This window comes from Panulirus ornatus, chromosome 17 (genome assembly GCF_036320965.1).
Source record: "Panulirus ornatus isolate Po-2019 chromosome 17, ASM3632096v1, whole genome shotgun sequence".
In the NCBI taxonomy this organism is placed as follows: domain Eukaryota; kingdom Metazoa; phylum Arthropoda; class Malacostraca; order Decapoda; family Palinuridae; genus Panulirus; species Panulirus ornatus.
In genome coordinates this window covers 56,006,330-56,033,034 of record NC_092240.1, presented here as the reverse complement: position 1 = coordinate 56,033,034, position 26,705 = coordinate 56,006,330, and the positions used below count along the sequence as shown (strand labels likewise).

Genomic DNA, 26,705 nt, shown 5'->3' with positions numbered 1-26,705 from the left:
AATCCTTCCACATCCAATTTGGTCTCCCGCTTCTTCCCTCCACCTCTGACAAATATAACCTCTTTGTCAACTGTTCCTCACTCATTCTCTCCATGTGTCCAAACCATTTCAACATACCCTCTTCTACTTTATCAACCACACTCTTTTTATTACTACACATCTCTCTTACCCTTTCATTACTTACTTGATCAAAGCACTTCGCACCACATATTGTCCTCAAACATTTCATTTTCAACACATCCTCCCTCCTCCGCACAACCCTATCTATAGCCCATGCATTGCAACCATATAACATTGTTGGAAACACTATTCCTTCAAACATACCCATTTTTGCTCTCTGAGATAATGTTCTCACCTTTCACACATTTTTCAACACTCCTAGAACCTTCGCCTCCTATCCCACCCTGTGGCTCACTTCCACTTCCATGGTTATATCTGTTGCTAAGTTCACTCCCAGACATCTAAAACACATCACTTCCTCAAATTTTTCTCCATTCAAATTGACCTTCCAATTAACTTGTCCCTCCACCCGACTGAACTTAATAACCTTGCTCTTATTCACATTGACTCTCCAATTTTCTCCTTTCAAACACTTTTCTAAACTCAGTCACCAATTTCTGCAGTTTCTCACTCAAATCAACCATCAGAGCTGCATCATCGGCGAACACCAACTGACTCACTTCCCAGGCCCTTTCATCTCCAACAGATGGCATACTCACCCTTCTCTCCAAAACTCTAGCATTTACCTCCCTAACCACCCCATCCATAAACAAATTAAACAACCATGGGGACATCATGCACCCCTGCCGCAAGCCAACATTCACTGGGAACCAATCACTCTCCTCTCTTCCTACTCGTACACATGCCTTACATCCTTGGTAAAAAACTTTTCACTGCTTCTAGCAACTTACTTCCCACACCATATGCTCTCATTATTATCTATTCATTTATTTTACTTTGTCGCTGCCTCCCGCATTAGCGAGGTAGCGCAAGGAAACAAACGAAAGAATGCCCCAACCCACTACACATGTATATACATACACGTCCACACACGCACATACATATACCTATACATCTCAGCATATACATATATATACACACACAGACATATACATATATAAACATGTACATAATTCATAATGTCTCCCTTGATTCATTCCCATCGCCACCCTGCCTCACATGAAATTACAACCCCCTTCCCCTGCATGAGCACGAGGTGGCGCTAGGAAAAGACAACAAAGGCCACATTCGTTCACACTGTCTCTAGCTGCCATGTATACTGCACCGGAACCACAGCTCCCTTTCCACATCCAGACCCCACACAACTTTCCATGGTTTACCCCAGACGCTTCACATGCCCCGGTACAATCCATTGACAGCACGTCGACCACGGTATACCACATCGTTCCGGTTCACTCTATTCCTTGCATGCCTTTCACCCTCCTGCATGTTCAGGCCCTGATCACTTAAAATCTTTTTCATTCCATCTTTCCACCTCCAATTTGGTCTCCCACTTCTCTTCGTTCCCTCCACCTCCGACACATATATCCTCTTGGTCAATCTTTCCTCACTCATTCTCTCCATGTGACCAAACCATTTCAAAACACCCTCTTCTGCTCTCTCATCCACAATCTTTTTATTACCATACATCTCTCTTACCCTATCATTACTTAATCAAACCTCACACCACATACTGTCCTCAAACATCTCATTTCCAGCACGTCCACCCTCCTCCGCACATCTCTATCTATTGCCCATGCCTCGCAACCATATAACATTGTTGGAACCATTGTTCCTTCAAACATACCCACTTTTGCTTTCCGAGATAATGTTTTCGACTTCCACACATTCTTCAACGCTCCCAGAACTTTCGCCCCCTCCCCCACCCTATGATTCACTTTCACTTCCATGGTTCCAACCGCTACCAAATCCACTCCCAGATATCTAAAACACTTCACTTCCTCCAGTTTTTCTCCATTCAAACTTACCTACCAACTGACTTGTCCCTCAACCCTACTGTACCTAAGATCCTTGCTCTTATTCACATTTACTCTCAGCTTTCTTCTTTAATACACTTTACCAAACTCAGTCATCAGCTTCTGCAATTTCTCACACTCACCTTTGTCCCCTTTGCCTTTGTACAATGGCACTATGCAAGCATTCTGCTAATCCTCAGGCACCTCACCAAGAATCATACATGCATTAAATAACCTTACTAACCAGTCAACAATACAGTCACTCCCTTTTTTAATAAATTCCACTGCAATGCCATCCAAACCCGCTGCCTTGCCGGCTTCCATCATCCGCAAAGCTTTTACTACCTCTTCTCTGTTTACCAAATCATCCTCCCTAATCCTATCACCACCCTATATATGCCACTCTATCATCAAACACATTCAACAAACCTTCAAAATACTCACTCCATCTCCTTCTCACATCACCACTACTTGTTATTACCTCCCCATTAGCCACTTTCACTGAAGTTCCCATTTGTTCCCTTGTCTTACGCACTTTATTTACCTCCTTCCAAAACATCTTTTTATTCTCCCTAAAATTTAATGATACTCTCTCACCCCAACTCTCATTTGCCCTCTTTTTCATCTCTTGCGCCTTTCTCTTGACCTCCTGCCTCTTTCTTTTATACATCTCCCACTCATTTGCATTTTTTCCCTGCAAAAATCATCCAAATGCCTCTCTCTTCTCTTTCACTAATACTCTTACTTCTTCATCCCACCACTCACTACCCTTTCTAATCTGCCCACCTCCCACGCTTCTCATGCCACAAGCATCTTTAGCGCAAGCCATCACTGCTTCCCTAAATACATCCCATTCCTCCTCCACTCCCCTTACCTCCTTTGCTCTCACCTTTTTCCATTCTGTACTCAGTCTCTCCTGGTACTTCCTCACAAAAGTCTCCTTCCCAAGTTCACTTACTCTCACCACTCTCTTCACCCCAATATTCTCTCTTTTCTGAAAACCTCTACAAATCTTCACCTTCACCTCCACAAGATAATGATCAGACATCCCTCTAGTTGCACCTCTCAGCACATTAACATCCAAAAGTCTCTTTTTCCCGCGCCTATCAATTAGCACGTAATCCAATAACGCTCTCTGGCCATCTCTCCTACTTACATACGTATACTTTTTTTCTTTCATACTATTTGCCATTTCCCGCATTAGCGAGGTAGCGTTGAGAACAGAGGACTGGGCCTTTGAGGGAATATCCTCACCTGGCCCCCTTCTCTGTTCCTCTTTTGGAAAATTAAAAAAAAAAGTGAGAGGGGAGGATTTCCAGCCACCCGCTCCCTCCCCTTTTAGTCACCTTCTACGACATGCAGGGAATACGTGGGAAGTATTCTTTCTCCCCTATCCCCAGGGATACGTATACTTATGTATACATAAATCTACAAGCTCTTCACCATTTCCATTTACAACACTGAACACCCCATGTACACCAATTATTCCCTCAACTGCCACATTACTCACCTTTGCATTGAAATCACCCATCACTATAACCCGGTCTTGTGCAACAAAACTACTAACACACTCATTCAGCTGCTCCCAAAACACTTGCCTCTCATGATCTTTCTTCTTATGCCCAGGTGCATATGCACCAATAATTACCCATCTCTCTCTATCCACTTTCAGTTTTAGTCATATCAATCTAGAGTTTACTTTCTTATACTCTATCACATACTCCCACCACTCCTGTTTCAGGAGTAGTGCTACTCCTTCCCTTGCTCTTGTCCTCTCACTAACCTCTGGCTTTACTCCCAAGACATTCCCAAACCACTCTTCCCCTTTACCCTTGAGCTTCGTTTCACTTAGAGCTAAAACATCCAAGTTCCTTTCCTCAAACATACTACCTATCTCTCCTTTTTCTCATCTTGGTTATATCCACTTACATTTAGACACCCCAATCTGAGTCTAAATGTGTGTGGATGTAACCAAGATGATGCTCTCATTATATATAGACAAATATTCCAAAACAAAAAAAAATCCAAAACACTTCTTGTCCCAGGTATTTCAGATAAGGGATACCTAACCTGTAGTTCACATGTGAGTGAGGCAGAAGGAAAAGACAGCTACATGGGCCAAAGGCGTACAACTAGACAACCAATGAAGTGCTGGCTCACTAGGCATCTGTCATTGACCTTCCCAATACCCAGGTGGGTTGTAGTACTATTAACATTTAGTCACTATAAAAAACCTACACACTTTTTCAGATATGGAAAATAAAAAGGTAAGTACCTCTAAATGAATTGAACGACAAATACTTTATATAGTTACCGTTGGAGTAGTTTCCACATCCAGCTGAGGAGTAATAGTTCCACTATTGGGAGAACATATAACAATAGATGGTTGCAGAGATGTAGGTCCCTTTGGGAAATGCTGACTTTTATACCTCCAGTTGTGCTGTGGCTTCTGAGCCACATAGTCTAAGAGGTGTAACACCCCTGGATCTGAAAGATAAAACATTACCCATTAAAAACAAACTATAGTGAACTCTTTCTTTCACATGATTGTTATTTCCCACATCAGCAAGGAAGCACCAGGAACAAAGAAATGACCTCATTCGCAAGCATCCATTCTCTAGCTGTCATATACAGTGCAATGGAACCCAAGCCCTTAACCAGAATCAGGCCACAGAGACCTTTCTGTGGTTTCCCCAATCTGCTTCATATACCCTGGTTCAGCCCACTGTAATCCCCTGTATACCACATCACTCCACTTCACTCTATCCCTTGCATGCCTCATACCCTCCTGTATGTTTGGGTCATCAATATTCAAAGCATCTTTTACTTTATCCCTCCTGGTTTCCCTTTTTCTTTGTTCCCTCTATTTCTGAAATGTATACCCTCTTAATAAACCTCTCCTTGGGTACAACCCATTTCAGCACACCTTGCATTTAAACTGCACCAATTGGACTCCTGTACCATCAAACATACCCATCTTTGTGCAAGACAGCAGCCTCTCTCCACATATTCCTCAATGTGCCAAGGATCACTTCCCCTCCTCACACACCCTATGGCTCACTTCAGATCTCATGATTCCATTTGCTGCCATGTCCACTCTCATGTATATACAACACTTCACTTACTCCAAGTTCTCTCCTCTTAATCTTACACTCCAAATAACCTTTGTCTTTTCACTGCTAAATCTAATACCTTATTATCATTCACATTTACTCTCAACTCTTTCCTTTCACACACTCCTAGACTAAGTCGACAGCTTCTGTAGTTTCTCACTTGATACTGCCACCAACACCATGTCATCAGTAAACAAGTGACTCACCTCCCATGCCACTCCCACCCCAAATAGATTGCATACCTATTTTCAGCTACATCATGACCTTACAGTACCTATTTCTCCATTCTACTCATCTGCAATACATACCAAGACATTCTGACACTCCAGCCTGAGCCTTTGAGGAGAATGAGCACTCCTCACTTACCTCCTTCTTCAGTTACTATCTATCTATATCTCTGATGCCCGTTCCTTCAGGATGGTACGCAAAGGGAGAGAGTTATGGGGAGAGGTTCAGTGACGAAAGAAGAGGTGGTGAAAGCCTAATGTACAATGAAATGTGGCAAGGCAGCTAGAGTGGATGGTACTGCCGTTGTATTTCTAAGAAAGGGGGTGCTTGTGTTGTTGATTGGTTAATTAGGATTTTCTATGTATGTATGGATCAGGCTTAGGTGGTTGAGGATTGATGGTATGCAGGTATAGAGCCACTGCATAAAGGTAAGGGGGACAAAGGTGAGTGTTCAAACTACAGAGGTAAAAGTTTGTAGTGTACCTGGTAAGTTTTATGGAAGGGCAGTGACTGAGAGTGAAGGGATGTACACAGCATTACATTACTTCCCAGGTTGCTTAAATCCTTTAACGTGAATGTAGCCTTTGCAATAAAAATACAATAAAGAACATCTTAATAAAAAACTCACCAGAAAATTATATGGGCTGTATTTATACAATACCTTATAAAAATTGTAGCATGTTTTATGTTGAGCAGACTGGTAAGGATCTTTATGTTAAACTCAAGCAACATCAATATTGTATAAGACCAAGAAGAGAATCATATGTTTTGTTTAATCATAATAAAAATTATGACCACTGTACTGACTGGAGTAACATCAATTCAGTTATTACCTGTAACTTCTTTACAACAAGGAATATCACTGACTAAGGAATGAAAGGGTAAGAGAGATGTGTGCAAATAAAGAGTGTAGTTGTGAGAGCAGGGTGTGTTGAAATGGTTTGGAGACATGGAGAGAATGAGCGAGGAAACATTGACAAAGAGGATACATGTGTCACAGGAGGAGGGAACAAGGCGAAGTGGAAGACAAAATTGCAGATGGAAGGATGGAGTGAAAAAATGTTTGAGCAATTGGGGCCTGAACATACAGGAGGGTGAGAGGCGTGCAAGGAATAGAGCAACTGAGTGAAATGGAATGACATGGTATACTGGTGATGACGTGCTGTCAATGGATTGAACCAGGGCATGCAAACCATGGAAAGTTTTGTGGGGCCTGGATGTGGAAAGGGAGCCGTGGTTTCGGTGCAATACACATCACAGCTAGAGAATGAGTGTGAACGAATGTAGCAATTGTTGTCTTTTCCCAGCACTACCTCTGTGCACGCATGGGGAGGTGGGTGCCATTTCATATGTGGCAGGGTGGCAGCAGGAATGGATGGAGGCGGCATGTATGAATAAGTACATGTGTATATATATATGTATATGTCTGTGTATTTTTTTTTTCATAAATTACACTGCATTACCAACCAAACCCATGGCCCTGCTGGCTTTCATCTTCCGCAAAGCCTTTACTACCTCTTCTCTGTTTACCATACCATTTTCCCTAACCCTCTCACTTTGCACACCATCTCGACCAAAACACCCTATATCTGCCACTCTATCACCAAACACATTCAACAAACCTTCAAAATACTCACTCCATCTCATTCTCACATCACCACTACTTGTTATCACCTCCCCATTAGCCCCCTTCACTGAGGTTCCAATTTGTTCCCTTGTCTTACACACTTTATTTACCTCCTTCCAAAACACCTTTTTATTCTCCCTAAAATTTAATGATACTCTCTCACCCTAACTCTCAATCCCATCTTTTTCACCTATTGCACCTTTCTCTTGACCTCCTGCCTCTTCCTTTTATACATCTCCCACTCATTTGCATTATTTCCCTGCAAAAATCGTCCAAATGCCTCTCTCTTCTGTTTCACTAATACTATTACTTCTTCATCCCACGACTCACTACCCTTTCTAATCTGCCCACCTCCCATACTTCTCATGCCACAAGCATCTTTTGCACAATCCATCAATGCTTCCCTAAATACATCCCATTCCTCCCCCACTCCCCTTACCTCCTTTGTTCTCACCTCTTTCCATTCTGTACTCAGTCTCTCCTGGTACTTCCTACCACAAGTCTCCTTCCCAAGCTCACTTAATCTAACCATTCTTTTCACCCTAACAGTCTTCTTTTCTGAAAACCTCTACAAATCTTCACCTTCGCCTCCACAAGATAATGATCAGGCATCCCTCCAGTTGCACCTCTCAGCACATTAACATCCAAAAGTCTCTCTTTCGCATGCCTATCAATTAATACATAATCCAATAATGCTCTCTGGCCATCTCTCCTACTTACATACGTATACTTATGAAAGCCGGCAAGGCAGCAGGTTTGGATGGTATTGCAATGGTTTTTATTAAAAAAGGGGGTAACTGTATTGTTGACTGGTTGGTAAGGTTATTTAATGTATGTATGACTCATGGTGAGGTGCCTGAGGATTGGCAGAATGCGTGCATAGTGCCATTGTACAAAGGCAAAGGGGATAAGAGTGAGTGCTCAAATTACAGAGGTATAAGTTTGTTGGACGATTTTTGCAGGGAAAAAATGCAACTGAGTGGGAGATGTATAAAAGAAAGAGACAGGTCAAGAGAAATGTGCAAGAGGTGAAAAAGAGGGCAAATGAGAGTTGGGGTGAGAGAGTATCATTAAATTTTAGGGAGAATAAAAAGATGTTCTGGAAGGAGGTAAATAAAGTGCGTAAGACAAGGGAGCAAATGGGAACTTCAGTGAAGGGCGCAAATGGGGAGGTGATAACAAGTAGTGGTGATGTGAGAAGGAGATGGAGTGAGTATTTTGAAGGTTTGTTGAATGTGTTTGATGATAGAGTGGCAGATATAGGGTGTTTTGGTCGAGGTGGTGTGCAAAGTGAGAGGGTTAGGGAAAATGATTTGGTAAACAGAGAAGAGGTAGTAAAAGCTTTGCGGAAGATGAAAGCCGGCAAGGCAGCAGGTTTGGATGGTATTGCAGTGGAATTTATTAAAAAGGGGGTGACTGTATTATTGACTGGTTGGTAAGGTTATTTAATATATGTATGACTCATGGTGAGGTGCCTGAGGATTGGCGGAATGCGTGCATAGTGCCATTGTATAAAGGCAAAGGGGATAAGAGTGAGTGCTCAAATTACACAGGTATAAGTTTGTTGAGTATTCCTGGTAAATCATATGGGAGGGTATTGACTGAGAGGGTGAAGGCATGTACAGAGCATCAGATTGGGGAAGAGCAGTGTGGTTTCAGAAGTGGTAGAGGATGTGTGGATCAGGTGTTTGCTTTGAAGAATGTATGAGAGAAATACTTAGAAAAGCAAATGGATTTGTATGTAGCATTTATGGATCTGGAGAAGGCATATGATAGAGTTGATAGAGATGCTCTGTGGAAGGTATTAAGAATATATGGTGTGGGAGGCAAGTTGTTAGAAGCAGTGAAAAGTTTTTATCGAGGATGTAAGGCATGTGTATGTGTAGGAAGAGAGGAAAGTGATTGGTTCTCAGTAAATGTAGGTTTGCGGCAGGGGTGTGTGATGTCTCCATGGTTGTTTAATTTGCTTATGGATGGGGTTGTTAGGGAGATGAATGCAAGAGTTTTGGAAAGAGGGGCAAGTATGAAGTCTGTTGGGGATGAGAGAGCTTGGGAAGTGAGTCAGTTGTTGTTCGCTGATGATACAGCGCTGGTGGCTGATTCATGTGAGAAACTGCAGAAGCTGGTGACTGAGTTTGGTAAAGTGTGTGAAAAAAGAAAGTTAAGAGTAAATGTGAATAAGAGCAAGGTAATAAGGTACAGTAGGGTTGAGGGTCAAGTCAACTGGGAGGTAAGTTTGAACGGAGAAAAACTGGAGGAAGTAAAGTGTTTTAGATATCTGGGAGTGGATCTGGCAGCGGATGGAACCATGGAAGCGGAAGTGGATCATAGGGTGGGGGAGGGGGCGAAAATCCTGGGAGCCTTGAAGAATGTGTGGAAGTCGAGAACATTATCTCGGAAAGCAAAAATGGGTATGTTTGAAGGAATAGTGGTTCCAACAATGTTGTACGGTTGCGAGGCGTGGGCTATGGATAGAGTTGTGCGCAGGAGGATGGATGTGCTGGAAATGAGATGTTTGAGGACAATGTGTGGTGTGAGGTGGTTTGATCGAGTAAGTAACGTAAGGGTAAGAGAGATGTGTGGAAAAAAAAGAGCGTGGTTAAGGGAACAGACGAGGGTGCTTTGAAATGGTTTGGGCACATGGAGAGAATGAGTGAGGAAAGATTGACCAAGAGGATATATGTGTCGGAGGTGGAGGGAACGAGGAGAAGTGGGAGACCAAATTGGAGGTGGAAAGATAGAGTGAAAAAGATTTTGTGTGATTGGGGGCCTGAACATGCAGGAGGGTGAAAGGAGGGCAAGGAATAGAGTGAATTGGATCAATGTGGTATACTGGGGTTGACGTGCTGTCAGTGGATTGAATCAGGGCATGTGAAGCGTCTGGGGTAAACCATGGAAAGCTGTGTAGGTATGTATATTTGCGTGTGTGGACGTATGTATATACATGTGTATGGGGGTGGGTCGGGCCATTTCTTTCGTCTGTTTCCTTGCGCTACCTCGCAAACGCGGGAGACAGCGGCAAAAGAAAAAAAAAAAAGTTTATTGAGTATTCCTGGTAAATTATATGGGAGGGTATTGATTGAGAGGGTGAAGGCATGTACAGAGAATCAGATTGGGGAAGAGCAGTGTGGTTTCAGAAGTGGTAGAGGATGTGTGGATCAGGTGTTTGCTTTGAAGAATGTATGTGAGAAATACGTAGAAAAGCAAATGGATTTGTATGTAGCATTTATGGATCTGGAGAAGGCATATGATAGAGCTGATAGAGATGCTCTGTGGAAGGTATTAAGAATATATGGTGTGGGAGGCAAATTGTTAGAAGCAGTGAAAAGTTTTTATCAAGGATGTAAGGCATGTGTACGTGTAGGAAGAGAGGAAAGTGATTGGTTCTCAGTGAATGTAAGTTTGCGGCAGGGGTGTGTGATGTCTCCATGGTTGTTTAATTTGTTTATGGATGGGGTTGTTAGGGAGGTGAATGCAAGAGTTTTGGAAAGAGGGGCAAGTATGAAGTCTGTTGGGGATGAAAGAGCTTGGGAAGTGAGGCAGTTGTTGTTCGCTGATGATACAGCGCTGGTGGCTGATTCATGTGAAAAACTGCAGAAGCTGGTGACTGAGTTTGGTAAAGTGTGTGAAAGAAGAAAGTTAAGAGTAAATGTGAATAAGAGCAAGGTTATTAGGTACAGTAGGGTTGAGGGTCAAGGCAATTGGGAGGTAAGTTTGAATGGAGAAAAACTGGAGGAAGTACAGTGTTTTAGGTATCTGGGAGTGGATCTGGCAGCGGATGGAACCATGGAAGTGGAAGTGAACCATAGGGTGGGGGAGGGGGCGAAAATCCTGGGAGCCTTGAAGAATGTGTGGAAGTTGAGAACATTATCTCGGAAAGCAAAAATGGGTATGTTTGAAGGAATAGTGGTTCCAACAATGTTGTATGGCTGCGAGGCGTGGGCTATGGATAGAGTTGTGTGCAGGAGGGTGGATGTGCTGGAAATGAGATGTTTGAGGACAACGTGTGGTGTGAGGTGGTTTGATCGAGTAAGTAACGTAAGGGTAAGAGAGATGTGTGGAAATAAAAAGAGAGTGGTTGAGAGAGCAGAAGAGGGTGTTTTGAAATGGTTTGGGCACATGGAGAGAATGAGTGAGGAACAATTGACCAAGAGGATATATGTGTCAGAGGTGGAGGGAACGAGGAGGAGTGGGAGACCAAATTGGAGGTGGAAAGATGGAGTGAAAAAGATTTTGAGTGATCAGGGCCTGAACATGCGGGAGGGTGAAAAGCGGGCAAGGAATAGAGTGAATTGGATCGATGTGGTATACTGGGGTTGACGTGCTGTCAGTGGGTTGAATCAAGGAATGTGAAGCGTCTGGGGTAAACCATGGAAAGTTGTGTGGGGCCTGGATGTGGAAAGGGAGCTGTGGTTTCGGGCATTATTGCGTGACAGCTGGAGACTGAGTGTGAACGAATGGGGCCTTTGTTGTCTTTTCCTTGTGCTACCTCGCACACATGAGGGGGGAGGGGGATGGTATTCCATGTGTGGCGAGGTGGCGATGGGAATGAATAGGGGCAGGCAGTGTGAATTGTGTGCATGGGTATATATGTATGTGTCTGTGTGTGTATATATATGTGTACATTGAGATGTATAGGTATGTATATTTGCGTGTGTGGGCGTGTGTGTGTGTACATTGTGTATGGGGGTGGGTTGTGCCATTTCTTTCGTCTGTTTCCTTGCGCTACCTCGCAAATGCGGGAGACAGCGACAAAGCAAAATAAATAAATAAATATATCTCTTTTTAAACCAGGTACTCCCAATCACCAGTCCTTTTTCAGCACATAAATCTACAAGCTCTTCACCATTTCCATTTAAAACACTGGACATCCCAGGTACACCAATTATTTCCTCAACTGTCACATTACTCACCTTTGCATTCAAATCACCCAACACTATAACCTGGTCTCGTGCATTAAAACTACTAACACACTCACTCAGCTGCTCCCAAAACACTTGCCTCTCATGATCTTTCTTCTCATGCCTAGGTGCATATGCACCAGTAATCACCCATCTCTCTCCATCAACTTTCAGTTTTACCCATATCAATCTAGCGTTTACTATCTTACACTCTATCACATACTCCCACCACTTCTGTTTCTGGAGTAGTGCTACTCCTTCCCTTGCTCTTGTCCTCTCACTAACCCCTGACTTTATTCCCAAGACATTCCTAAACCACTCTTCCCCTTTACCCTTGAGCTTCGTTTCATCTAGAGCCAAAACAACCAGGTTCCTTTCCTCAAACATACTACCTATCTCTCCTTTTTTCTCATCTTGGTTACATCCACACACATTTAGACACCCCAATCTGAGCCTTCGAGGAAGATGAGCACTCCCTGCGTGACTCCTTCTTCTGTTTCCCCTTCTACAAAGTCAAAATATAAGGAGGGGAGGGTTTCCAGCCCCCCGCTCCCGTTTCCTTAAGTCGCCTTCTACGACACGTAAGGAATGTGTGGGAAGTATTCTTTCTCCCCTATCCCCTATTCCCCTGTACTGTTGACTGGTTGGTAAGGTTATTTAATGTATGTATGACTCATGGTGAGGTGCCTGAGGATTGGCGGAATGCTTGCATAGTATCATTGTACAAAGGCAAAGGGGATAAGAGTGAGTGCTCAAATTACACAGGTATAAGTTTGTTGAGTATTCCTGAGAAATTATATGGAAGGGTATTGATTGAGAGGGTGAAGGCATGTAAAGAGCATCAGACTGGGGAAGAGCAGTGTGGTTTTAGAAGTGGTAGAGGATGTGTGGATCAGGAGTTTGCTTTGAGGAATGTATGTGAGAAATACTTAGAAAAGCAAATGGATTTGTATGTAGCATTTATGGATCTGGAGAAGGCATATGATAAGAGTTGACAGAGATGCTCTGTGGAAGGTATTAAGAATATATGGAGTGGGAGGCAAGTTGTTAGAAGCAGTGAAAAGTTTTTATCGAGAATGTAAGGCATGTGTACGTGTAGGAAGAGAGGAAAGTGATTGGTTCTCAGTGAATGTACGTTTGTGGCACGGGTGTATGATGTCTCCATGGTTGTTTAATTTGTTTATGGATGGGGTTGTTAGGGAGGTGAATGCAAGAGTTTTGGAAAGAGGGGCAAGTATGAAGTCTGTTGTGGATGAGAGAGCTTAGGAAGTGAGTCAGTTGTTGTTCGCTGTTGATACAGCGCTGGTGGCTGATTCATGTGAGAAACTGCAGAAGCTGGTGACTGAGTTTGGTAAAGTGTGTGAAAGAAGAAAGCTGAGAGTAAATATGAATAAGAGTAAGGATATTACGTGCAGTAGGGTTGAGGGACAAGTCAATTGGGAGGTAAGTTTGAATGGAGAAGAACTGGAGGAAGTGAAGTGTTTTAGATATCTGGGAGTGGATTTAGCAGATGATGGAACCATGGAAGCGGAAGAGAATCATAGGGTGGGGGAGGGGGCGAACGTTCTGGGAGCGTTGAAGAATGTGTGGAAGTCAAAAACATTATCTCGAAAAGCAAAAATGGGTATGTTTGAATGAATAGTGGTTCCAACAATGTTATATGGTTGCTAGGCATGGGCTATGGATATCATTGTGCGGAGGAGGGTGGATGTGCTGGAAATGAGATGTTTGAGGACAATATGTGGTGTGAGGTGGTTTGATTAAGTAATAATAGGGTAAGAGAGATTTTTTTTTTTTTTTTTTTTTTATACTTTGTCGCTGTCTCCCGCGTTTGCGAGGTAGCGCAAGGAAACAGACGAAAGAAATGGCCCAACCCCCCCCCCCATACACATGTACATACACACGTCCAGACACGCAAATATACATACCTACACAGCTTTCCATGGTTTACCCCAGACGCTTCACATGCCTTGCTTCAATCCACTGACAGCACGTCAACCCCTGTATACCACATGACTCCAATTCACTCTATTCTTGCCCTCCTTTCACCCTCCTGCATGTTCAGGCCCCGATCACACAAAATCTTTTTCACTCCATCTTTCCACCTCCAATTTGGTCTCCCTCTTCTCCTCGTTCCCTCCACCTCCGACACATATATCCTCTTGGTCAATCTCTCCTCACTCATTCTCTCCATGTGCCCAAACCATTTCAAAACACCCTCTTCTGCTCTCTCGACCACGCTCTTTTTATTTCCACACATCTCTCTTACCCTTACGTTACTTACTCGATCAAACCACCTCACACCACACATTGTCCTCAAACATCTCATTTCCAGCACATCCATCCTCCTGCGCACATCTCTATCCATAGCCCACGCCTCGCAACCATACAGCATTGTTGGAACCACTATTCCCTCAAACATACCCATTTTTGCTTTCCGATGTGTGATAATAAAAAGTGTGTGGTTGGGAGAGCAGAAGAGGGTGTTTTGAAATGGTTTGGTCAAATGGAGAGAATGAGTGAGGAAAGATTGACCAAGAGAATATATGTGTCAGAGGTGGAGGGAACGAGAAGTGGGATACCAAATTGGAGGTGGAAGGATGGAGTGAAAAAGATTTTGAGTGATAGGGGCCTAAACATGCAGGAGGGTGAAAGGCGTGCAAGGACTGATGTGGTATACCGGGGTCGACGTGCTGTCAATGGATTGAACCAGGGCATGTGAAGCGTCTGGGATAAACCATGGAAAGTTCTGTGGGGCCTGGATGTGGAAAGGGAGCTGTGGTTTCGGTGCATTATTACATGACAGCTAGAGACTGAGTGTGAACAAATGGGGCTTTTGATGTCTCTTCCTAGCGCTACCTCGCGCACGAGGAGGAGGGGGTTGTTATTTCATGTGTGGTGGGGTGGTGATGCGAAATTATATGGGAGGGTATTGATTGAGAGGGTGAAGGTATGTAGAGAGCATCAGATTGGGGAAGAGCAGTGTGGTTTCAGAAGTGGTAGAGGATGTGTGGATCAGGAGTTTGCTTTGAAGAATGTATGTGAGAAATACTTAGAAAAGCAAATGGATTTGTATGTAGCATTTATGGATCTGGAGAAGGCATGTGACAGAGTTGATAGAGATGCTCTGTGGAAGGTATTAAGAATATATGGTGTGGGAGGCAAGTTGTTAGAAGCAGTGAAAAGTTTTTATCGAGAATGTAAGGCATGTGTACGTGTAGGAAGAGAGGAAAGTGACTGGTTCTCAGTGAATGTAGGTTTGCGGCAGGGGTGTGTGATGTCTCCATGGTTGTTTAACTTGTTTATGGATGGGGTTGTTAGGGAGGTGAATGCAAGAGTTTTGGAAAGAGGGGCAAGTATGCAGTCTGTTCTGGATGAGAGAGCTTGGGAAGTGAGTCAGTTGTTGTTCGTTGATGATACATCGCTGGTGGCTGATTCATGTGAGAAACTGCAGAAGCTGGTGACTGAGTTTGGTAAAGTGTGTGAAAGAAGAAAGCTGATAGTAAATGTGAATAAGAGCAAGGTTATTAGGTACAGTAGGGTTGAGGGACAAGTCAACTGGGAGGTAAGTTTGAATGGAGAAAAACTGGAGGAAGTGAAGTGTTGTAGATATCTGGGAGTGGATTTGGCAGCAGATGGTATCATGGAAGTGGAAGTGAATCATAGGGTGGGGGAGGGGGCGAAAATTCTGGCAGCCTTGAAGAATGTGTGGATGTCGAGAACATTATCTCGGAAAGCAAAAAATGGGTATGTTTGAAGGAATAGTGGTTCTAACAATGTTGTATGGTTGCGAGGCGTGGGGTACAGATAGAGTTGTGCGTAGGAGGGTGGATGTGTTGGAAATGAAATGTTTGAGGACAATATGTGGTGTGAGGCGGTTTGATCGAGTAAGTAATGAAAGGGTAAGAGAGATGTATGGTAATAAAAAGAGCATGTTTGAGAGAGCAGAAGAGGGTGTTTTGAAATGGTCTGGTCACATGGAGAGAATGAGTGAAAAAAGATTGACAAAGAGGATATACGTGTCAGAGGTGGAGGGAACGAGGAGAAGTGGGAGACCAAATTGGAGGTGGAAAGATAAAGTGAAAAAGATTTTGAGTGATCGGGGCCTGAACATGCAGGAGGGTGAAAGGCGTGCAAGGAATAGAGTGAATTGGAACGATGTGGTATACCGGGGTCGACGTGCTGTCAGTGGATTGAATCAGGGCATGTGAAGCGTCTGGGGTAAACCATGGAAAGCTGTGTAGGTATGTATATTTGCGTGTGTGGACGTATGTATATACATGTGTATGGGGGTGGGTTGGGCCATTTCTTTCGTCTGTTTCCTTGCGCTACCTCGCAAACGCGGGAGACAGCAACAAAGCACAAAAAAAAAAATAAAATGTTGAGATGTATAGGTATATTTGCATGTGTGGACGTGTATGTATATACATGTGTGTGTGGGTGGGATGGACCATTCTTTTATCTGTTTCCTTGCTCTACCTCGCTAACGCGGGAGACAGCGACAAAGCAAAATAAATAAATAAATAAAATAAGATATGGAGAAAGTGGAGTGTTTTAGATATCTGGGAGTGGATTTGGCAGTGGATGGAACCATGGAAGCAGAAGTGAATCATAGGGTGGGGGAGGGGGCAAAAGTTCTGTGAGCATTGAAGAATGTGTGGAAGTTGAGAGCATTATTTCGGAAAGCAAAAAAGGGTATGTTTGAAGGAATAGTAGTTCCAACAATGTTATATGGTTGCGAGGCGTGGGCTACGGATAGAGTTGTGCGCAGGAGGGTGGATGTGTTGGAAATGAGATGTTTGAGGACAATATGTGGTGTGAGGTGGTTTGAACGAGTAAGTAATAATAGAGTAAGAGAGATGTGTGGTAATAAAAAGAGTGTGGTTCAGAGAGCAGAAGAGGGTGTTTTGAAATGGTTTGGTCACATGGAGAGAATGAGTGAGGAAAGATTGACAAAGAGGATATATGTGTCAGAGGTGGAGGGAATGAGAAGAAGTGGGAGACCAAATTGGAGGTGGAAAGATGGAGTGAAAAAGATTTTGAGTGATCGGGGCCTGAACATGCAGGAGGGTGAAAGGCGTGCAAGGAATAGCGTGAATTGGAACGATGTGGTATACCGAGGTTGACGTGCTGTCAATGGATTGAACCAGGGTATGTGAAGCGTCTGGGGTAAACCATGGAAAGTTCTGTGGGGCCTGGATTAGGATATGGAGCTGTGGTTTTGGTGCATTATACATGACAGGAAGAGACCGAGTGTGAACAAATGTGGTCTTTGTTGTCTTTTCCTGGGGCTACCTTGCGCACATGCGGGGGTAGGGGGTTGTTATTTCATGTGTGGCAGGGTGGCGATGGGAATGAATAAAGGCAGACAGTATGAATGATTTCTTTTTTTTTTTTTTGCTTTGTCACTGTCTTCCGCGTTTGCGAGGTAGCGCAAGGAAACAGACGAAAGAAATGGCCCAACCCACCCCCATACACATGCCTTGATTCAATCCACTGACAGCACGTCAACCCCGGTATACCACATCGCTCCAATTCACTCTATTCTTTGCCCTCCTTTCACCCTCCTGCATGTTCAGGCCCCGATCACACAAAATCTTTTTCACTTCATCTTTCCACCTCCAATTTGGTCTCCCTCTTCTCCTCGTTCCCTCCACCTCCGACACATATATCCTCTTGGTCAATCTTTCCTCACTCATTCTCTCCATGTGACCAAACCATTTCAAAACACCCTCTTCTGCTCTCTCAACCACGCTCTTTTTATTTCCACACATCTCTCTTACCCTTACGTTACTTACTCGATCAAACCACCTCACACCACACATTGTCCTCAAACATCTCATTTCCAGCACATCCATCCTCCTGCGCACAACTCTATCCATAGTCCACGCCTCGCAACCATACAACATTGTTGGAACCACTATTCCTTCAAACATACCCACTTTTGCTTTCAGAGATAATGTTCTCGACTTCCACACATTCTTCAAGGCTCCCAGAATTTTCGCCCCCTCCCCCACCCTATGATCCACTTCCGCTTCCATGGTTCCATCCGCTGCCAGATCCACTCCCAGATATCTAAAACACTTCACTTCCTCCAGTTTTTCTCCATTCAAACTCACCTCCCAATTGAATTGACCCTCAACCCTACTGTACCTAATAACCTTGCTCTTATTCACATTTACTCTTAACTTTCTTCTTTCACACACTTTACCAAACTCAGTCACCAGCTTCTGCAGTTTCTCACATGAATCAGCCACCAGCGCTGTATCATCAGCGAACAACAACTGACTCACTTCCCAAGCTCTCTCATCCCCAACAGACTTCATACTTGCCCCTCTTTCCAAAACTCTTGCATTCACCTCCCTAACAACCCCATCCATAAACAAATTAAACAACCATGGAGACATCACACACCCCTGCTGCAAACCTACATTCACTGAGAACCAATCACTTTCCTCTCTTCCTACACGTACATATGCCTTACATCCTCGATAAAAACTTTTCACTGCTTCTAACAACTTGCCTCCCACACCATATATTCTTAATACCTTCCACAGAGCATCTCTATCAACTCTATCATATGCCTTCTCCAGATCCATAAATGCTACATACAAATCCATTTGCTTTTCTAAGTATTTCTCACATACATTCTTCAAAGCAAACACCTGATCCAAACATCCTCTACCACTTCTGAAACCACACTGCTCTTCCCCAATCTGATGCTCTGTACATGCCTTCACCCTCTCAATCAATACCCTCCCATATAATTTGCCAGGAATACTCAACAAACTTATACCTCTGTAATTTGAGCACTCACTCTTATCCCCTTTGCCTTTGTACAATGGCACTATGCACGCATTCCGCCAATCCTCAGGCACCTCACCATGAGTCATACATACATTAAATAACCTTACCAACCAGTCAACAATACAGTCACCCCCTTTTTTAATAAATTCCACTGCAATACCATCCAAACCTGCTGCCTTGCCGGCTTTCATCTTCCGCAAAGCTTTTACTACCTCTTCTCTGTTTACCAACTCATTTTCCCTAACCCTCGCACTTTGCACACCACCTCGACCAAAACACCCTATATCTGCCACTCTATCATCAAACACATTCAACAAACCTTCAAAATACTCACTCCATCTCCTTCTCACATCACCACTACTTGTTATCACCTCCCCATTTGCGCCCTTCACTGAAGTTCCCATTTGCTCCCTTGTCTTGCGCACTTTATTTACCTCCTTCCAGAACATCTTTTTATTCTCCCTAAAATTTAATGATACTCTCTCACCCCAACTCTCATTTGCCCTTTTTTTCACCTCTTGCACCTTTCTCTTGACCTCCTGTCTCTTTCTTTTATACGTCTCCCACTCAATTTCATTTTTTCCCTGCAAAAATCGTCCAAATGCCTCTCTCTTCTCTTTCACTAATACTCTTACTTCTTCATCCCACCACTCACTACCCTTTCTAATCAACCCACCTCCCACTCTTCTCATGCCACAAGCATCTTTTGCGCAATCCATCACTGATTCCCTAAATACATCCCATTCCTCCCCCACTCCCCTTACTTCCAGTGTTCTCACCTTTTTCCATTCTGTACTCAGTCTCTCCTGGTACTTCCTCACACAAGTCTCCTTCCCAAGCTCACTTACTCTCACCACCCTCTTCACCCCAACATTCACTCTTCTTTTCTGAAAACCCATACAAATCTTCACCTTAGCCTCCACAAGATAATGATCAGACATCCTCCAGTTGCACCTCTCAGCACATTAACATCCAAAAGTCTCTCTTTCGCGCGCCTGTCAATTAACACGTAATCCAATAACGCTCTCTGGCCATCTCTCCGACTTACATAAGTATACTTATGTATATCTCGCTTTTTAAACCAGGTATTCCCAATCATCAGTCCTTTTTCAGCACATAAATCTACAAGCTCTTCACCATTTCCATTTATGTATATGTCTCTGTGTGTGTATGTATGTATACGTTGAGATGTATAGGTATGTATATGTGCGTGTGTGGACGTGTATGTATATACATGTGTATGTGGGTGGGTTGGGCCATTCTTTCGTCTGTTTCCTTGCACTACCTCACTGACGCGGGAGACAGTGACAAAGTATAATAAAATAAATAAATCATTTGGATTACAGTTGGTTTTGCTCAAAATATACTATTGGCTAATTTGTAGAAAGATTAGATAAAGATTTTGGCAGTATGTCTGGATATGTTCTAGTTCTAGGTAGTAATATGCAGGGCCTGCAGAATCTGAGACTGAGTAGTGGTATGACTATGAAGTAAAATTTTACTATGGAACCAAATATCTTGAATTTGCTTCTGTAAAAGATACCACTAAGTACAAATGAAATTTAATGTTCTTATTGAAAAGTTTTACTTCTTCATTTTAGGTAATTTTAAGACCATTAAATATTTTTTCACGAAGAAGAAAAGTGGAGCTGAAGGGTGAAAGAGATGAAAGATGGAGGCAGAGGAAGCCAAAAAATTAGCTAAGTTCTTCATGCCCTTCTTTGAAATACCTGGATCATGTAGTTTGACAAGTTCCATGTAGACACCTGCACCTGCTACAAGTTTGTTGGAATCTGGAGATGGATCTAGTACAAATGTGTCGCAAGCTAAAGAGGAAGTAAAGTCAGATAAAACTGAGTATGATGAGGTTAAGAGTGAGGGTGCAAGAGAGAATGTTAAAATGACAGGAAGGAAAGACAATGGAGTTGGTGATGATGTTGAATGTATTGGCAAAAATTTACCTGACAAGACTGAACCTGAACACACTGAACGCAGTGAAGTGGATGGTGTCAAAGAGTCTCGAACTGCCATACCAGAAATAATTAAACATGACACTGGACTTCTGAAGTTTGACAAGGATACCGGAAAAGTAATTCTGTCTAATGCATTAAGAACAGAAATTATAAAGTTGGGTTAAAAAGTATTTCCAGAACAGTGAGGGGCCTTTCCTACCAACAAACAACCACTAAATGAACAAAGCTTGGTTCAAGAGAAAACTGGGGAATGGTCATAATGAGGAAGTGACTTGCTCATGGCTGGTATACTCCCCTTCTAAAAAGTCAGCATTTCGCATCTGTTGTCTTCTCTATTCCAGGTCAGAACATCAATCCTCATTGGAGCAAAAAAATGGATTCAACCAGTGGAAAGCACCTGAAAGGCTTAGTGTTCATGAAAATGCCAAAAATCACCAGAAGTGCTTCATCGAGCAGAAAGAAATGGAAAGAAACTTAATTGAGGACAGAGTTATTGACATGGAACTTCAGTCACAGATTGAGAAGGAAAAGCAGAAGTGGCATGATATCTTGACAAGAATCACTGCATAAAAGTCCTTGCAACTCAGAACCTGGCTTCACAAGGACACAGAGTCACTTCAGCTAGACGATGATCATGATGCCAATGCGGGAAATTTTCTTGGCTTAGTGAAACTACTGGCCATTTTTGACCCTGTCATGAAAGAACACTTGACCTCTGTGAAAGGTCATGCTGAATCTACGTCTTATCTTTCATCAAGTGTCCAGAATGAAATCCACCTGACGGCATCCACTATTCGCCAGAGTTTACTGAGAAGCATTCATAGAGCCAAGTACTATGGTCTCATGTTTGACCTGACTCCTGATCAAGTACACCGTGAGCAGATGTCAGAAGCAGTGAGGTACATGGGAGTTGATTTTGAGAGGAAAGTAGTCTGTGTTAAAGAGTCCTTCCTTGGTTTTATCCAGATAAGCCAGAAGGATGCTGAGAGCTTGGTTGAAGACATCTTGAAACAACTAGAGAAAGAGAAAATGGAGCTACAAGATTGTCAGTCACAGCGCTATGACAATGCTGCTGTGATGGCTGGGCACAGAAGTGGTGTCCAACAAAGAATAAATGAGAAAAACAAGCTGGCGGTGTATGTCAACAGTGACAATCACTCACTCAACTTGGTAGGTGTACATGCAGCTTAGCAGGATCTCATGATGGTCACGTTTTAGCAACCATCCAAGCTCTCTATGTATTTTTCTCGCGCACATACGGGGGGAGGGGGCTTTCATTTCATGTGTGGCGGGGTGGCGATGGGAATGAATAAAGGCAGCAAGTATGAATTATGTACAGGTGTATATATGTACATGTCTGTGTGGGTATATATATGTATACGTTGAGATGTATAGGTATGTATATGTGCATGTGTGGACGTGTATGTATAAACATGTGTAAATGGGTGGGTTAGGCCTTTCTTTTGTCTGTTTCCTTGCAATACCTCGCTAATGCAGGTGACAGCGACAAAGTATAATAATAATCATAATAATCTCTCTTTAAACCATGTATTCCCAATCACCAGTCATTTTTCAGCACACAAATCTAAAAGCTCTTCACCATTTCCAATTACAACACCGAACACCACATTTACACCAATTATACCCTCAACTGTACATATATGTCTATTTTTTTTTTTTTCTGTCGCTGTCTCCCGCGTTTGCGAGGTAGCGCAAGGAAACAGACGAAAGAAATGGCCCAACCCACCCCCATACACATGTATGTACATACGTCCACACACGCAAATATACATACCTACACAGCTTTCCATGGTTTACCCCAGATGCTTCGCATGCCGATTCAATCCACTGACAGCACGTCAACCCCATTATACAACATCGATCCAATTCACTCTATTCCTTGCCCTCCTTTCACCCTCCTGCATGTTCAGGCCCCGATCATACAAAATCTTTTTCACTCCATCTTTCCACCTCCAATTTGGTCTCCCACTTCTCCTCGTTCCCTCCACCTCCGACACATATATCCTCTTGGTCAATCTTTCCTCACTCATTCTCTCCATGTGCCCAAACCATTTCCAAAACACCCTCTTCTGCTCTCTCAACCAAGCTCTTTTTATTTCCACACATCTCTCTTACCCTTATGTTACTTACTCGATCAAACCACCTCACACCACACGTTGTCCTCAAACATTTCATTTCCAGCACATCCATCCTCCTGCGCACAACTCTATTCATAGCCCATGCCTCGCAACCATACAACATTGTTGGAACCACTATTCCTTCAAACATACCCATTTTTGCTTTCAGAGATAATGTTCTCGACTTCCACACATTCTTCAAGGCTCCCACGATTTTCGCCCCCTCCCCCACCCTATGATCCACTTCCGCTTCCATGGTTCCATCCGCTGCCAGATCCACTCCCAGATATCTAAAACACTTTACTTCCTCCAGTTTTTCTCCATTCAAACTTACCTCCCAATTGACTTGACCCTCAACCCTACTGTACCTAATTACCTTGCTCTTATTCACATTTACTCTTAACTTTCTTCTTTCACACACTTTATCAAACTCAGTCACCAGCTTCTGCAGTTTCTCACATGAATCAGCCACCAGCGCTGTATCATCAGCGAACAACAACTGACTCACTTCCCAAGCTCTCTCATCCCCAACAGACTTCATACTTGCCCCTCTTTCCAAAACTCTTGCATTCACCTCCCTAACAACCCCATCCATAAACAAATTAAACAACCATGGAGACATCACACACCCCTGCCGCAAACCTACATTTACTGAGAACCAATCACTTTCCTCTCTTCCTACACGTACACATGCCTTACATCCTCGATAAAAACTTTTCACTGCTTCTAACAACTTGCCTCCCACACCATATATTCTTAATACCTTCCACAGAGCATATCTATCAACTCTATCATATGCCTTCTCCAGATCCATAAATGCTACATACAAATCCATTTGCTTTTCTAAGTATTTCTCACATACATTCTTCATAGCAAACACCTGGTCCACACATCCTCTACTTCTGAAACCACACTGCTCTTCCCCAATCTGATGCTCTGTACATGCCTTCACCCTCTCAATCAATACCCTCCCATATAATCTACCAGGAATACCCAACAAACTTATACCTCTGTAATTTCAGCACTCACTCTTATCCCCTTTGCCTTTGTACAATATATGTCTATACGTGCGTATTTGAGTGGATGGGGCTTTCTTTGTTTCTTGCTACTACCTTGCTAATGCGGGAAATGGTGATCAAGTTTAATAATAAAATAATATGTATATATATATATATATATATATATATTTTTTTTTTTTTTTTTTTTTTTATACTTTGTCGCTGTCTCCCGCGTTTGCGAGGTAGCGCAAGGAAACAGACGAAAGAAATGGCCCAACCCCCCCCCCCATACACATGTACATACACACGTCCACACACGCAAATATACATACCTACACAGCTTTCCATGGTTTACCCCAGACGCTTCACATGCCTTGATTCAATCCACTGACAGCACGTCAACCCCTGTATACCACATCGCTCCAATTCACTCTATTCCTTGCCCTCCTTTCACCCTCCTGCATGTTCAGGCCCCGATCACACAAAATCTTTTTCACTCCATCTTTCCACCTCCAATTTGGTCTCCCTCTTCTCCTCGTTCCCTCCACCTCCGACACATATATCCTCTTGGTCAATCTTTCCTCACTCATTCTCTCCATGTGCCCAAACCATTTCAAAACACCCTCTTCTGCTCTCTCAACTACGCTCTTTTTATTTCCACACATCTCTCTTACCCTTACGTTACTTACTCGATCAAACCACCTCACACCACACATTGTCCTCAAACACCTCATTTTCAGCACATCCATCCTCCTGCGCACAACTCTATCCATAGCCCACGCCTCGCAACCATACAACATTGTTGGAAACACTATTCCTTCAAACATACCCATTTTTGCTTTCCAAGATAATGTTCTCGACTTCCATACATTCTTCAAGGCTCCCAGGATTTTCGGTCCCTCCCCCACCCTATGACACACTTCCACTTCCATGGTTCCATCCGCTGCCAGATCCACACCCAGATATCTAAAACACTTTACTTCCTCCAGTTTTTCTCCATTCAAACTTACCTCCCAACTGACTTGACCCTCAACCCTACTGTACCTAATTACCTTGCTCTTATTCACATTTACTCTTAACTTTCTTCTTTCACACACTTTACCAAACTCAGTCACCAGCTTCTGCAGTTTCTCACATGAATCAGCCACCAGCGCTGTATCATCAGCAAACAACAACTGACTCACTTCCCAAGCTCTCTCATCCCCAACAGACTTCATACTTGCCCCTCTTTCCAAAACTCTTGCATTCACCTCCCTAACAACCCCATCCATAAACATATTAAACAACCATGGAGACATCACACACCCCTGCCGCAAACCTACATTTACTGAGAACCAATCACTTTCCTCTCTTCCTACACGTACACATGCCTTACATCCTCGATAAAAACTTTTCACTGCTTCTAACAACTTGCCTCCCACACCATATATTCTTAATACCTTCCACAGAGCATCTCTATCAACTCTATCATATGCCTTCTCCAGATCCATAAATGCTACATACAAATCCATTTGCTTTTCTACGTATTTCTCACATACATTCTTCAAAGCAAACACCTGATCCACACATCCTCTACCACTTCTGAAACCACACTGCTCTTCCTCAATCTGATGCTCTGTACATGCCTTCACCCTCTCAATCAATACCCTCCCATATAATTTACCAGGAATACTCAACAAACTTATACCTCTGTAATTTGAGCACTCACTCTTATCCCCTTTGCCTTTGTACAATGGCACTATGCACGCATTCCGCCAATCCTCAGGCACCTCACCATGAGTCATACATACATTAAATAACCTTACCAACCAGTCAACAATACAGTCACCCCCTTTTTTAATAAATTCCACTGCAATACCATCCAAACCTGCTGCCTTGCCGGCTTTCATCTTTCGCAAAGCTTTTACTACCTCTTCTCTGTTTACCAAATCATTTTCCCTAACCCTCTCACTTTGCACACCACCTCGACCAAAACACCCTATATCTGCCACTCTGTCATCAGACACATTCAACAAACCTTCAAAATACTCATTCCATCTCCTTCTCACATCACCACTACTTGTTATCACCTCCCCATTTACGCCCTTCACTGAAGTTCCCATTTGCTCCCTTGTCTTACGCACCCTATTTACCTCCTTCCAGAACATCTTTTTATTCTCCCTAAAATTTACTGATAGTCTCTCACCCCAACTCTCATTTGCCCTTTTTTTCACCTCTTGCACCTTTCTCTTGACCTCCTGTCTCTTTCTTTTATACTTCTCCCACTCAATTGCATTTTTTCCCTGCAAAAATCGTCCAAATGCCTCTCTCTTCTCTTTCACTAATACTCTTACTTCTTCATCCCACCACTCACTACCCTTTCTAAACAGCCCACCTCCCACTCTTCTCATGCCACAAGCATCTTTTGCGCAATCCATCACTGATTCCCTAAATACATCCCATTCCTCCCCCACTCCCCTTACTTCCATTGTTCTCACCTTTTTCCATTCTGTACACAGTCTCTCCTGGTACTTCCCCACACAGGTCTCCTTCCCAAGCTCACTTACTCTCACCACCTTCTTCACCCCAACATTCACTCCTCTTTTCTGAAAACCCATACTAATCTTCACCTTAGCCTCCACAAGATAATGATCAGACATATATATATATATATATATATATATATATATATATATATATATATATATATATATATGTGGGTGTAAGAGCAGATGTGGCCCTTCTTCATGTTTCCTGGTGATTCCTTACTAAAACAGGAAACTGATCACAAATGAAAAAAAATATATGCATTAAATATATATCAGGAGGGAGTGCAAATGACTGGGAGATGCATAAGAGAAAGAAGCAGTTCAAGATGAAGGTGCGGGGGCTGAAAAAGAGAGTGAATGAAAGCTGAGGTGAGCAAGTATCAGTAAACATTAGGGATTATAGGATTATATATTGT

The 26,705-nt window shown here is 43.0% G+C and overlaps 1 protein-coding gene across 4 annotated transcripts in view; it reads right to left on the bottom strand.

The window, feature by feature from the left end:
• LOC139754812 (uncharacterized) overlaps positions 1-26,705 on the bottom strand; it is a 218,887-nt gene that overhangs the window by 19,665 nt on the left and 172,517 nt on the right. For all 4 annotated transcript variants that reach the window (XM_071672651.1, XM_071672652.1, XM_071672653.1 and 1 more), the window contains one exon: positions 4,291-4,463. In XM_071672651.1, coding sequence (XP_071528752.1) covers positions 4,291-4,463 — 173 coding nt within the window. The remainder of the gene's footprint in view (positions 1-4,290; positions 4,464-26,705) is intronic.